The sequence below is a fragment of the Desmodus rotundus genome, chromosome 4 (genome assembly GCF_022682495.2).
Source record: "Desmodus rotundus isolate HL8 chromosome 4, HLdesRot8A.1, whole genome shotgun sequence".
Classification (NCBI taxonomy): Eukaryota; Metazoa; Chordata; class Mammalia; order Chiroptera; family Phyllostomidae; genus Desmodus; species Desmodus rotundus.
In genome coordinates, this window is record NC_071390.1 from 173,917,666 (window position 1) to 173,932,624 (window position 14,959).

General features: G+C 50.0%; 1 protein-coding gene across 10 annotated transcripts in view; it reads right to left on the reverse strand.

Moving 5' to 3' along the window:
* Window positions 1–14,751, reverse strand: part of CC2D2A (coiled-coil and C2 domain containing 2A) — an 89,214-nt gene extending 74,463 nt beyond the window's left edge. For 2 of the 10 annotated variants that reach the window (XM_053923531.1, XM_053923530.2), the window contains exons 1-7: window positions 14,449–14,538; window positions 13,152–13,929; window positions 9,727–9,786; window positions 7,648–7,728; window positions 5,696–5,825; window positions 852–940; window positions 415–516 (exon numbers count right to left, since the gene is read on the reverse strand). In XM_053923531.1, the coding sequence (XP_053779506.1) occupies window positions 415–516; window positions 852–940; window positions 5,696–5,825; window positions 7,648–7,728; window positions 9,727–9,765 (441 nt within the window). In that variant the 5' untranslated portion in view covers window positions 9,766–9,786; window positions 13,152–13,929; window positions 14,449–14,538. Of the gene's footprint in view, window positions 1–414; window positions 517–851; window positions 941–5,695; window positions 5,880–7,188; window positions 7,367–7,647; window positions 7,729–9,726; window positions 9,787–13,151; window positions 13,930–14,448 lie in introns of those variants that run through there. The other 8 variants (XM_045182741.3, XM_045182747.3, XM_045182743.3 and 5 more) reach the window with 6 other exon arrangements.
* Window positions 14,752–14,959: the final 208 nt, after the last annotated feature.

Sequence of the window (14,959 nt, forward strand, 5' to 3'; positions counted from 1 at the left end):
TCTGTCTCCCAGCAAGATCCATGGATCCAGCAACTCTGACCCATGAGACAGACTGGGAATGAGACAGAGCTGGGATCGGATCCTGGCTCTTCCACCTACATGCTCTGTGGCCTGGGGATAGCTCTGTAGCTGCTCTGAATCTCAGTTTGCTCAACCATCAAATGTGAATGAAAAAAGTAGCACCTGCCCCCAGGGGTGCTGGGGCGATGACACGTGATAACATGGGATTACACGGGAACAAGCCCTGGCCAAGTGTCTGGTACCAGGCAGAACTCCACACATAGTAGCTATTATAATTATTAATGAGTGTTTAACACCTCCTCTGGGCATAGCTCTGTTCTAGAACTCTAGCTGGAAGTTATATTCTGTCTCACTGTCTTTGATCATGAAGCAGAGACAGTGGCCGGTTCTCACCTCCGTGCCAAATTCAGTCTCCAGGTCTTTCTCGCTGGGGCTTCGTAAGCGCCTGGGCCGCGGGGTGGGCATTTCCTGGAGCAACGCACTTTCTGCTTTGGACTGAAACATCAAACAGAACGTTACTGCTACGTCAGGTCAGTAACTCAGTGAAAACCACAGTCACCCTCTCGGTGGAGTACCATCCCTGAAAGACACACACTTTACCGCTTCAAGGCAGGAGAGCAAGCAAGGTGGTTTAGAAAAATGACATCAAATTCCCCTTAAGCATAATTTTTATCTGCACCAATGTTAAATACTACATTCACATTTAAAATATGAAAAAACATTTCGCAGTGCTCAAATCCACACAGTGGTGAACACACAAAGCCAGCTAAAGGCAAGACCCGAATCGCTGCCGTCAGCACTGAACAGAGTAGTCCCGGGGGGCCGCTCACCCTTGCCGCCTGCAGTTTCTCCCGCATGCGCTCCCTCATGGAAAATTCTGCAAAGCCGGTTCTGGAAGCTGACGGGATTGGAGGTAAGCCTAAAAAAATATAAGAAAATGACTTTAAACCAACATTTTTTTCCAAAGGGAAGACTAGATTAAAAACTAACAAGAGAATGTACATTGATTTTGCAAATTTAGAACTTCGCATACGCCAATGTGAAATAATGCTGACAGCAATCCATTTGACTTCATCAGCACAGGTCTTGGCGTCTTTGAGACTGACGCACCAGCCTCGGTCCTGCCAGGGTCGGGCCTTGCACGAGGCCTTGGGCAGAACAGAAAAACATGAGGAGGCCGCAGAACTGAGGGAGAGACCGCTGGGTAACAGGGAGTGATCTCCGAACAGGGAGTGATCTCGAGAATTTCCAAGAGGGGAAATGGTATGCAAAGCTTCTGAAGTTGGAATATGCTAGTAAGAGTTCGTCTCTGACAGAATACCAGTATTCTACACAACCCAGCTTTGGAAGTGCTAGATTAGAGAATCTCTTTTCCATTTTTCAAGAATTCAACCAACAAATATTTATTAAGCACCTATTAGGTGTACAAGGCATGAGGGATAGAACAGTGAACAATCAAACAAATGTCCCCATCGTCATGGAGCGTATTTGCTGGTGGGCCAGAGGGACTGTAAACAAGTAGTGTATGTAGTATGATGGTGGTACAGAGGCCGTAGGAAGACGAACAAAGCAGGACTGAGGATAAGGGGGGCCAGGAGGGAGGGGTGTGTTGTAGTTTTAAGTCAAGTGGCCAAGCAGGAGCTTCAGGATGACGCTGGAACAAGTGAAGAAAATGAGATATCAAGCCATGGGGACAGTTGGGGGACAAGCATTTTAGCTACAGGTGCCAAGGCTGAGACAGGGCCATGCCACATGTGAGGCCAGAGCAGAAAGGGGGGACCCGGGGGAGGGGAGATGGGGTGCTAGGTTATCAGTCATAAGGACGAGGGGGAGACAAACTGTAGGCGTAGATCACCCTACAGAGTCTGGCTTTAACTCCCAGTCAACCGAGAGCCGCTGGAGAACTTGAACAGAGTGCCGTGACTTTGTGTTCACAAGACCACTCTGGCTGCTGGGCTGAGAACAGGCGCGAGGAGACCTAGGGAACTGCGATACTCCGGGTGAGAGTTTGGGGCTGCTTGGGCCCGGCTGGTCGTGGTGGGGGTGTGAGAAATGGTCCTGTTTTAGATCAGCCCTGAAGGTAGAGCAAACGGCCCTTGTTGACAGATTAGATGCGGGCAGACAGAGAGACAGGAATGGCACAGGACTCCAAGGTTCTGTCCCTGGCAGTAGCAAAGCTGAAATGCCTGCTGAATGAGATGGGGGAACTACAGGAGGAACTGCAGGAGGTTGTGGTGGGGAGGAGAACAGAAGCTCAGTTTCAGCTGAGTAAAATGTGTCTCAGAATTGATCACAGACCAGCAAGGACTTGGGGTACAGCAGTGAGGCAGACGTCCAACCAGCAGAGCAGAGTCCAGAAGGAAAGTACAGAGGAAGGTGGGAGCAGAGAGCTGGGCAGATGCTGTGAAGAGGAAGGTAAAGACTGAGGACCAACTGCTGAGCTGAGCACATGCACCTTCGTGGACGACCTCGACGGAACGATTTTGATGGGGAGTGGGGGCACGAGTTACAGTGCAGTGGGTTCCAGGTTGTAGACAAAAATGGGGACACATGACTTTGGGGGATTTTGCTGTAAAAGAGTTTTTTGGAAAAAGCCTTCCCTTATAACTAATAATAACAATGTGTACGTGTTGCATTCTTTGTGTTCTTTTATGACATGGTCAGTCAGGTGCAGCCACGGAGGAGACAGCGGAGAGGCCAGGGACACAAGGTCCATTATCCTCCCAGGTCCTAGAGCCCCCCACAGGGTGGACCACACAGGGCCTCGCAGGAAGACACCAGGTGGTCAGGAAGCAGAAGGCAGGAGCGGGGAGAACAGTCTAGCACTGGCCAGTTTGGAGAGCTGGGTGGGCTCTAATCTACAGGGTGGTCTCCAGTCTCCTGGTGCCGGGCCCTGGGACCATTCAGAGGACTATCGCTTGCTGGGGGGTGTGGGCCAAGCAGAGGGGGCTGGGCCCTGGATGGGTGAGTCTGTATATCAGGCAAGCTCCAGTCTGGGCCCTTTGTTGTCTCTAAGAATGAGCCAGTCTCTCCCCAACTAGAACGTGTTTTTTTTTTTTTTCCCCCTTCAGATGTCAAACATCGTAATGTTCAGAAAATAGAAAATATCATAGAATACAGCGTACTACTTACTCATACTTGTCTCTCGGCACCGTGTGAGCTAGTGTAGGGGAACTTTCTGGCGTTCCTGCCTCCCCCAAGATGTGTCCTCTGACTAGAACGTTCCTTCCCTTCTGCAGCCGCGGGGCTCCGAGAACACCCCAGACCCTGCTCCCGTGGGTGGCTGTCCTGTCTCACCCTGTCCCTCCAACAGGTGTTTCCTGGGTCAGTCTTCCCACCTCCCTATGGGTTTTGGAAAGCATGCCTAAACTAAACAGTCTATTTCCTCTCTTTGGCATCAAATTTCACCAGGTTCCAAACTTCCTTTTCAATCAGTCCTGAGAAATTGGCTCTGAAGTGCTCTAATCAGAGAAGCTAACACGAATGAACGGAAAACAGATGTCTGTAACGAAGAAATTTATGTTCATAAGAAACCACTTACCATTTGCTAGTTACTCCCTAAAGTGGGGCTGTGAGTTGGAATCACGGGGGGATGTGTGCACTTTTGCTGTAGATGTTTATTTGATTTGGAGCAAGTGCCTGCTCAGTGCAGCCATTGCTTTGTTCGGAATGTCCTGACTATGTGCACGTTTGAATAGCAAATTAGAAGACAAAGTGTTCCCTGCGCAGATTTGTGCTGCTGTTAACCAGGGCGGTGGTACCTCTGGGCATGCGGCCCAGTGGGGGAGGCCATATAACCAGGGATGCTGGCATCTGAGTGTCTGGACACTGTCTGACCTTGACAACTCTTGGAGCCCTGAAGGAACGCTACAGTGTGGAGAGGGTTGCAGGTTCAAGGTGAGGAGCTGGGTGGTAGCTCCGAGGGGCATGCCAGATCCATGAGAGGTCTGGGAAGTCAAAATTCTGGACTCAGGTGAGCAGACATAGTTGGAAGTATATGGTGGGCATGGAGGTGGGGGTGGTGAGGGAACACACCTAAGCCAGAGCACAGCCCCCAGCCAAATGCGGGAAGGCCAGCTTGAGACAACTGGTCACCCAGTAGGCATTGCGGTGTGCCATCTGCGTACCAGCACCGTGCTGAGCAGAGCTGACAGTCAGTCTCTGCCCTCAAAGAGTCCTAGTCCAGTGGGGAGGGGAGGCTGTGTGCCAATAAAAAAAGGGACTTCAGGCACTCACATGGGCCAGGGCTCACAAAGCATAGAGCAGGTCTACTCAGCCCACACGGGGTGGGGGTGCGCAATGGGGAAACTTCCCAAAGGAAGCGACCTACATACTGGTTTTTGAAAGGTAAGGAGCTAGGATAAGACAAACAAACAAAGCCCCAAACAGAGAAGGTTGGCTAGGTCGGGAGAACCAGGTGTGCGATTTACCTGAGTAACACACTTTGGGGGAAAAATAAGGCACAGCCAGGCTGACAATCTAGTGAAGACTCTGAGCTGGCCTTCCAGCCTGAACGCAGAGTCCCCGGGGGCCTGGCACTGCTGAGGACAGCGGCGGTTGAAGCACTGCCACTGTTCCCTCTGTGGGCAGCCATGTCCCATCGGCTTCAAAGACCAGCCAGGGCTGAGATTTGTGGGTGTAGAACGATGCTGTCTGTAGCGCAGCTTCCGGAGGCCCACAGACTGGAGCTGGTGGTCGGTCAGCTCCACCACACCTAGCTGTCGGTCCTCTCTGAACATGGTTCCCTAATTTCCAGAGCGATGCCCAATGGTGGGGTTGGTCTGGGACTGGGCTGATGTGACGCATGTAAAGCCCTTAGCATGGCGCCTGTCACGTCTCAGCCTCAAGAAAAGGAATGATTTCTGTTAGTTACTTAGCATCGAGTTTTTCTTCCACTGGAGGTGGCCACTGGGTATGTGCCAGACCCTCTGAGGGATGCTTTTGGTACATGAGCGGATTTCCTTGCCGTAACAGCTACACGAAACCAGGCTTTTATTATCCCCATTTTATAAACGAGGCTCCCATGGTTGAGGTAGTTTTGGTTATTGCTCAAGCCACCATGACCAAGAGTCATGAAATAAACCCTCATATTAAGTGATCTTCAAGGACCCCAAGACCTCTCAGTGGGAGAAGGATGGCCCCTTTGACACATGGGGTTGGGAAGCTCATTACCCACACGCAAAAGAATAAAGCTGGTCCCTCCCCTGACACCAAACAGAAAAATAAACTCAAAATGGACTATAGACCTAAATGTAAGACCTGAAATGACAACACTCCTAGAAGAAAGCATAGAGGAGACCTTCATCACAGCGAGTTTGGCGAAGATTTCTTGAACATGACACAAAAGCACAGGCAAGGAAAGCAAAAATGGACCAAAGGGACTACCTCAAACTTACAAGGTCTGGTGCATCCAAGGATGCAGTCCATAGAGTGAAAAGGCAAACGAAGAAATGGGAGAAAACAATGCAAACCCTATCTCTGACAGGGGGTCACTCTCCAGGTTGTATGAAGAACTCCTACAACTCAACGACATTAACAACAGAACAAAGAACTGGATAAGAAAACGGGCAAAGAATACACATTTCTCCAAACATCATATGCAAATGGTCAACGAGCGCAGGAAAACACACACAGCATCATGAATCGTCCGAGAACTGAACCAAGAGACACTCACTCCGCGGGCCTCGGCGGGCCGACGTGCCCAGGAGCTGAGTGTTGGGGTCGGGATCCTCCTGCGCTGGCTCCCGCGGGCTGCTGAGATTGGCTCTGCCAGACACCATTTCCTCGGGGCCAGGGGTCCGCAGCTGTGGGCAGAGGGGCAGAGGCCGTGACTCCCAGGGCTTCGGTTGACTCAGATCCTGTCTCAGGACGAGGTGGGTCATTTGAACAGGGAATAGATCAACACACTATTCAGATCTGGATAACCATGGCCCCTGCTACCTGTGTCTCGGTGGCCACTCTGCAGGGAGGCAGTGCCAACACTGAGTTTCTCTAAGAGCATCCCAAAATAAAGTGAACACTTTCACTTCTTCTAGGTATAATGTCCAGAGCTCTGCAGACGTTTGGAGAGACAGGGAAGCAGGAAAGCCACAACCAAACTGTATGATCCCAACTCCAACTAATTTGGAAGCAGCAGTTCAGTGTCCCTGGGTAACCCAGGGCAAAGAGTCACTCCTGGTTTCTTCCCCCAACTCTCAGAGGGGGGTGGGCAGGTGAGCGAAAGTGGCCGTAGAGGCCAAGACTGAGTGATGGCCTTTTAGATGGGATGAAGGCTTGAACTCAGATTTACTGTGGGACTCTTGGAAGGCTCACTTCCCTCCTTCCTCCTCAATAAAAGAAGGGAAATTAAAAAGCCCATCCACTGAGATGCTGCTACGTAACAGGCATTGTGCAAAGCACAGAGATTCTGGCTTAAATAAATGGCCTGGGTGGCCAGGGTGGGGGTGGGGACAGAATCTGAGGCATCTACTAAAAGAAAAAAAGTCCCAGTGATTCTGAAGTGTCACTGGAGTTAAGAATCATTGCTGAAGGGTTATCACAAAGCCCCAGAGGCTGCTGTGTGGTCAGTGATCAGGGCTCTCGTGCCCGTCCAGTTAATGAGCTGATGCCTAGGGAGTGTGACGCCTGATCCTGGAGTCTCTTCTTCATCCCACGCCCTGCTAACCCTGGTCGCCTAGCTCACCCTTCTTGCTGCCCTTGCTCTAAGCACTTGCCCTTTTTCTATCTGCTCTGGGCCACGGCTGCCTCTTTGGGTCCCCTTGCCCTAGGCTGCTAAGCCACTGCTCACCCTGAAGAAAGGGGCTAAAGCTCCCTGAGTGGCTAGAGGGACCAGCCATGTGACTGGGCAGCACCTCCCACCCCATGGGCCCTCCCCTGTGTAGCTCTGTCTCAGCTGCAGGAGCAGAAATCTGCGCCACAGCCAGGCTGGTTGCAACTGCAGTGCGCTGGGGAAGAGGAGCTGAGAGGAGGGTTTCTTCCCGGCCTCGGGTTCTGGGGTGCCCTCCCCATCACCCCACTTTCCCCACCACTCTTCCACAAGCCCCATCTCATGGCTGCTGGCTCAAAATGGCGCTTCCGTCCCTTCCTTCCCCGGCTGGCATCTTGCTTATTCCAAACAAATCATCCGTCCACGGAAGTCAAGGATTCTTACCAAGGGATTTTATTTACCTTGAGAAGTTGACCTTGTACTTGCTTGGGGACGCTCCTGGTTGAGGGGGGCCACTGCTGCGGAGAGGAGAGCTGGGGGAGGGACTGCCAGCAGCCCTGGGAGTTGGGAGTGGGCCTCCCGCTCAGACTGAAGCAGAATTCCAAGCTGGAGAAAGGTGGGGGAGTGTCCCCAAGATTTTTAGTCCTGCACTGCCATCTATCGTCGGTCTTAGTTAATAATGGCCTTTGATGACAACCCTAGACCAGGCCCTTTCCATCGTTCTAGACTTCTCTCCTAGGAGAGGGGGGGGCCTAGAGGAAAAATGACCCCATACTGACCAGGGTCCTATTGTGAGTGTCCTGTGTGCCACACAGAGTGCTCCACCTGGACCATCCACACGCCCCCGACTCCCCCAGAGAAGGACGTGTGGCCCCTGTGGGTGCAGGTGGGCTGTGAACCAACAGTGCGGTAGATTCTACCTGTTTCTTTCTTCTTTGTCTGTGAGCCTTCAAAGTCTTCTCTCTTCCCACATCTGTATCCTCTTCATTTTCAATGACCTCCTTTGTCAAAATGCAAATGAGAGTCATTAGTGAGTCACTTGCTCTGTGTGTGTGTGTGTGTGTGTGTGTGTACATTTGGAAAGATCCATTAAGAGAGAAAGGGGGGAGATTTTTAGGTACTGAAAATAAAATCGCCATCCTGCCCCGGGGTTTCCATGCACTGAGGCTGAGTGTGAGTGGACCAACCATCCCCATCTGCTCTTCACAAAACAGATGTGTCCTTGAAAAGTTGCCTCTAAATGGAAACCTCGGGAACGAGATGATGGGGCTTCCCTAGTCCCCGATGCTCCTTCAGCCTAGGGCACTTACTGAGTGCTTACTGTGTTCCTGGTGCTGGGGGGCGGGCACGGAGATACACCCTGCCTTCAAAAGTCACAGTCTGGTGAAGCAGCTAACAAGTGAGCCTGTTGGGACCAGTGGGCTGGCCCAGAGGAAGGGCCCTCACACAGGATGGCCCCAGAACCATGTGGAGGGACTCAAGGGTCAGGCTTCTCTGCTCCCCGGGTCTTACTATCAGGGAGAATATAATGACAATACATGTTGAGTCACGGTGGAAGTTTTGATTTAAAGAAACATTTAGCAGATCTTTGAAAAAAAATCCTTCAACAGTGCACACATTGTTTTCTTTTCCCATATTGCATTTCCTAAAGTTTTATTCATAAAATGTTAGAGCTGAATGCTCTCTCAAATTGTCAAGCGTTCAGCTTGTCTAGTGCTAAGTTTGTCAAACTGGGGAGCAAGGACCTCTGGGTATAAAAGTAATTGCAGGATAAAGCCAGAACCTCTCCCTGGTACACTGAATTTATTAGAGGTTTTCTCTAAAATTGGGAATTTTTTAATTTTCATACAGAAACAAACTTGGAACACAAAGCATGGGTTTTAATGAGATAAGAGTTCAAAGACTTGTAATGCAGGTTGTTGGCTGAGGCTCCAATCACACATCATGTCCTTAGCTGTCGGGATTGGAGAAGACATGGACTTCAGTTACAGAGGAGGTGATCCGGGAATGGGCGTGGTGTGTGCTTTCCTGTTGTCCACAGGGCTGTTCTCCCTTCTCTGACTCATCCTCTGGGGGCAGGTCTCACTTGGACCTTGCCCTTCAGGTGCCCCCAGGTAGCGAGTGCTCTGAGCTCGGAAACTGGCCCACAGAGATTACACACACAATGTTGATAGTACTGAGGTGTGTAAGTACGGTTCCTAAGTCAAGTCCAAGTTCTTATTGGCTTTGAATGGCCTTAGAGAAATCTAGGTTCTTTTTTGCTTTCCAATAATGATTTGATCCTTTATCAATGAAAAGCTGTCCAGCAGGACTTCAAATTAGAATGTAAACTCCACGAATGCACAAGGGTTGTATTCCCCGCCATATCCCCAAGGACCGGAGGCACAGTAAACATTTGCTGCACGAATGAATAAGCGAATGTAGAGTGATGCAGTTTTATCTGGGGAACGTATTGCTTTAGTCTTTTTGAAACGCTGTTGAAAAGAGTGTACTGTCTCCTTGTCTGTCCCTGTGGTCTCCAGTCAGTGAGCCCTGGAGCCAAGACAGAAGCAAGGATTGAGGGGAATAAGTCCTCCTGTTTGGAGGTCTACAGTCTCCAGACTGGAGACAGCTTTCCTTCTCTGTCCCAGACAGTGTTTAATAACGTTTGTGCACAAATACTCCAGGAGCTGGAGGATTTGATTGGTGGTCCTGATCTATGTTTGCTACCTTCCCTCTGAATTTCTTTAGAAACCGGTGGGCTTCAGAATTGCTATGGGTCAGAATCCACGTCAAGGTGACAAGTAGAGGCAAACCCCTATAGTGCTTGTCAGCTGCATTTCCTGCACCATCCACCCTCTTCCCCACCACATGCGAGACACAGTAGCCTCTGCGTGCAGTGCGGCGGCCGGGTGATTCACGCTTGTTGCTGGCCTAGCTTCCTCCCTCACAAACACACGTCATGTGAACGCACGGTCCACACAAGCCTAGCCCTAGAGGGTATCTAATCAACCACTTACCTCTGTGATTATTTTCATTTTTTCTTCCTTGGGATCCATTCTGGCTCTGATGGTTCCTCCCTGACAGACAAAGAACAAAGAAGTCAGGCCTTTTGACACCAGTGGAAGATCTTTCTTACTGTTGATAAACATGAAGCTGACCTCCATAGGTAAGGAAGTGCTTGAACTGAGTAGACAAGGAATGTTCACAAGGAATATGTGCGCACAGACCCAGGACTGGTGGGAATGAATCCTTGGGGAATAGGAGGCCCTTTGTTCCCAACAGCCTGCCAAGGAACCCCGCTTTACTGGGCAGCATGGGGGAGCCAGGAAGTGGTCCTGCCGTTGCAGTCAGAAGACCCAGCTCTGGAAAGATACTTCACAGCCTCAAACCTCCACCTTCCCACTCCTCCTTTCTACCCTTGACCTTGGTTCCCATTTCATTGAGCCAGAGATGAGACTAAAGAGGGTTTCCACATCTCCCTCTCCCTCCCCACTGAGGCATGTCACCTCCTCTGCTTCCACTTGCTACTGTGACCTGTCCCTGCTCGCTTCTGGGCCCCTCCTCTCCCCTCCTCTAGAGCCTGATCAGGACATGTCCCCCTTCCACCTGGAGGATCATTTCTTCTGGCTCCATTGGCTCATCGCTCTCAGTGCACAGAGTGTTGTAGCTGACCCCTTCCTTTAAAATAATCTCCCTGGACTTCATGTCTCCTTCTAGTTCTTGCTCAACTTTTCAGTCTTCTACGGGAAAGCTCCTCAAACCCTCTCTTCCCAGTCAGTGTTTGAGCTCAGCTCTGCCTGAAACTACTCTTGCCAACGACCCCTGTGCCACCACATCTACCGACCAGTCCTCAGTCCTCATCTTACTCCACCCGGCAGAGAGACAAGTAGTAATGCCAGTGACCCATCACTTTCTTTTCCTTGAAATATTGTCTTCACTTGGCTTCTGGGACATGTTGTCTCCTGGTTTTCCTCCTGCCCACAGGCTGCTGCTTCTCACACTCCTGGGCTGGCTTCTCCTCATCTCCCGACTGCCCCATTGGGGTGCCCTGGGCTCAGCCTGCCTCCACTCATTCCCTGGGGGATCTCATCCTGTTGCTTGGTTTTAAATACCATCGACCTACCGATATTCTCCAAGTTACCTCCTGGGCCCACATGTGTCCCCAGAACTCCAGACTCAAATGTCCACGTGCTAGATGGCTATGGGTTTAACGTGCTCCAAGTGAAGCTCCTTGTCCTGCCACCCAACCTGCTGGCCCTGTGACCTCCCTTGTGGCCAGAAACAGAACTCCATTTTGCTCAGGCTGAAACCTTGGAGTCATTCTTGATTCTGCTCTGACTGTCACAGGACACACCACATCCAACCCATCAGACACCCCTTCAGCTTTGCCTTCCAATCATACTGAGAATTCAACCACCTCCAGCCACCACCTCTATTGTTATCACTTTGGTGGGACACCCTGTCTCTCACATGGCCTCATGCAAGGACCCCCTAACTTCTCTGATCCCCACCTTATGCACCTACAGTCTATTTTCTACATTGAAATCAGAGTGAATTGTTTAAAATTTAAGTGAGACCATGTCATTCCTCTACATAAAATCCTCCAAAGACTTTCTTTTCTCAACAGGATAAAATTCAAAATGTTTTCAATAGCCAGCTCAGTGCTACAGGTTCTGTGCTTGAATCCCCTGGCCTTGGGGTCTGGGCACTTACTGTTCTGTCTGCATAGAATGCTCTTGCCCCAGATGTCCATGTGGCTCTCTCTCTTGTTCAGTTCCTTCAGGACTCTGTTCAAATTTCATTCTATCGGAGCAGTCTTCCATGAACACTCCCAATACAATGCTGACCTTCCCCTTCACCCTCCTGGAACTCACTAACTACTGTACAAGGATCTATTTTCCCATAGTACTTATCCCCAGTGGACATGCATCTTTATTTGTGATTGTCTGCCCACTCCCCGTTAGAATATAAGCAACAAGAGGACAGGAACATCCCCAGAGCCCAGGACTATGGCACACAGCAGACACTCGATAAATACTTTTCAAATGAATGCCTGAATCTCTACTGGCTGCATCTTCACAGACACATTCTGGAGCCCGTCAGAGCTTCGTTCTCCCTTTTGGGCTGCCGTGAAGAATAAATGAACACGTGGGGGTGTGAAATATGAGGGCTGGCAAATCATAAGCTTCCCTGATACCCGTGGAGGCTGAATTTTAACTGGGATTCATCCATTTCAGCAGCCCCTCTAAGGTGTTCAAGGTGTCGCTGGCCCTAATGGGGAATTGGCATGTTAAAGAGAAATACAGCACCTGAATTTCTACTGTCTCCCACCCAGACTTCCTCAGAGGCTGCAAAAAATCCAGGAAAGGAAATAAGAAAAGCAGCTAAGAAAATACAAGGGAGAGGAGATAATCCAGAGAGCAGACGGGGGCAGATAATAAAGACACAAAAGTGCGCTGATCAACAACTCTGAAATTACGAACTAGAACAAAGGAACTGTGAAGCGTTTTCGTGACTTAAAAAGAGATTTTTCAACAAATTAAAAAATGTTATGTATGAAAGAAAGAAATAGAAAATGAAAAATGTAATGGGGTTGCTTTTCTCTTCTCATTCTTTCCTGGTCATTACCTTTGAATGAGTTTCTAAGGAAATCAAATGACATCAAAATTTATTTTTTTTTTTATGAACACTCTTGCTAAGAAAAGATAAATCAGTACGGCCTAACTTTAACATGCAGCTTGTCAGCTTATGCACTGAGTGCTTCTTAATACATTTCCATTGACAATATCAAAATAAGAGCCGTGACTCCCTGCAGGCTCATTGTGAGCTCTCTCTAGATACGTGTTATCACCAGGCCTCACAACCACACTGCAAGCTTAGCAGTACCTGCCTCAGTTTACATGTAAGGAACCCGAGGTGTCCCCTGAGGTGACCTCGGATAGGTCACACTATTTGCCCAAGATTATCGCTGTTAAATGTCACATTCAGAATTTGACCCGCACACGACTCCAGAGTCCTCCCTCATGCTTTCTGTGTCTCTGTCTGTATCACCATGTATTCTTGTTTTGTCAATGGTATCAGTCACTGTTCCTCGATTCTGGAAATATTTACAACGGAAAATTGCAGAGCGCTGCCCCAGTGAGAAAGAGGTTTGGTGACGTTAGGTTAATGATTTCTTTAGCTTAGTACAGAAAACCAAACACATTTTTGAAGGAAAGTACTGATACCTTCACCTAGACAAATGGACTATTCTCAGAGGATCAAAACCATAAATTCAACAGGGTGTAGGGAGAAAGGAAGGAAGGCATATGAAAAGGGCAGAACTGTCTTCATCTCAGCCTTGGCTGCTTAAAAAATGAATACAATCTGTGCACCCCTCTCCAGAACGGTGAAAGCATGGGTTCCCAGAGAGAGTGAGGGCTTTGCAAAAAATTACACGGACCTGGGTTCAGACTTGGGTCCAGCTGTATTCACCAGCTGTGAGCTCTTGGAGCAATGCCTTCACCTCTCAGAGACGGACATTTCTCTGTCTGTGAACGTGTGGTCGTAATTCCTCCCTCGATGGGGGATTCTCTCATCAGGGTTAACTGGTAGAGGGTGGGCAGTAAAATGCAGAGCAAACACCAGGCAGTCTCCCTTCTGTTTCCTCTGACAGGGCCTCTGAAGCCTCCCCAGCCCTCCCGCACCACAGGGTGCAGTTTCCCGTGAGCAGAGCGCTTAACTTTTCCGTTTCATCCTGTTAGAGCCGGAGCCTGGAGCCCCGGCAGGTGCCACACACATCCTTTTGAATTCATCACCCAGTTCTACAAGTTATTCCAGCCAAATAGCTTTAGAGAATCATTTAATCAGCTCGATACAACAGGCACTGCCTTCCAAGAGCGTGTATAAATATTTGAGCTGCTCTGTGACAGGTGCCCAGGGCGCTGCCAGGAAGCACTGAGTGCCCCCAGGCCCTCCCCGAGTGGTCCTGCTGGGCTCTGAGCACTTCAGTCCCTTTCATAAATCTCTCATTGCACCATTATCTGTTTACAGTCCGTCTTCCCGGGAAACGCTGAGCTTCTGACCGGGTCTGACTCAATTTCGTACACTTTAAATTCCAGCATGTTGCCTGGTGCATTGTTAATATTCAATAAATGTTTCAATGGATGACTCTGTAAATGAGCTCTAGGAGAGAGATGCAGAGACACCACGTTCTGGCGCTGAGTTGCTTTGCAGAAGTTCTATGAAAAATTAATAACATATTGTACATGTATTTCCCATTAGACTTTATTAGCTTTTCACAGTGATCCTCAGCCCTTTGTCGTGGGCCCTTCGCTGTCTGATGCCAAGAAGAGGGAGGCTTGCAATAACTACTCCTTAGCTCTTGGCACCCATTTGGGCTAAGGGGCCCAGAAGTGCACCACGTAGCCCATGTTTCTGGGAGACTGGAATGCAGCGGGCTGGCCTGGACGTCCCAGGAAGCAGGGTGACTGTCCGGGAGGGATTCCCCCACGGGCTGTGACGAGCTGACTTAACGTTGCTGCAAACCAGACTCCTGGCAGCAGCTCTAATCAAAGCAGCCTGAAGGATGCTGTGCGTTTCAATCCCAGAAACTAAAACGTGGATAAAAATGATGAGGACCCCTAACTTGACAAGTCCTTCAATCTGCTCAGGGCCCAAGGGGAGGGGCTGAACTCCCAGGCGGGAACTGAGAACAGGCCCCCATCAGCCCTGCTCCCGAGGAGGGGGAAGTGATTTACCTTCAGAAACTTTACAAAGGCACGTGGCAGATTCTGCTTTCTGGGGTGAAGGGGAAGCGGAGAGACACGGGTCTTACTGTGGAGTCTTCTCTGAGCTCAAAGGAAAAGGCTGAATGTTGGGGCGGTCCCAGGGCGGCTCAGGGAAGCTGCAGCCAAGTCTCCAGCAGAAACACCCACTTAGCAACTCGTTTCTAAGGAAGGTCACTTGGTGGCTTTTTTTTTTCTTTTAAAGTGGCAGGTTACTCCTAGTCGTGGAACACAAACGTGCTGAGCAGAGGAGCGCAACCTGCTGGACAAGGACGCAGAGAAATCAGCTCAGGGAGGAGCTGGGCAGAAATTAGGTCAGGCTTTGAGAGCTGCAGGTCAGGGGGTCACCGGGCATTTCTGGTACAGACAGGCCACGCTCAGAGGCAGGCGGCTTAGATTCCTAAAGGACGTCATTTCAGGGGGAGGATGTCTCCTTTGTAGCCAAGGCGCTGGGGCGGTGCTCCCGGCCCCAGTCGACGTGGCT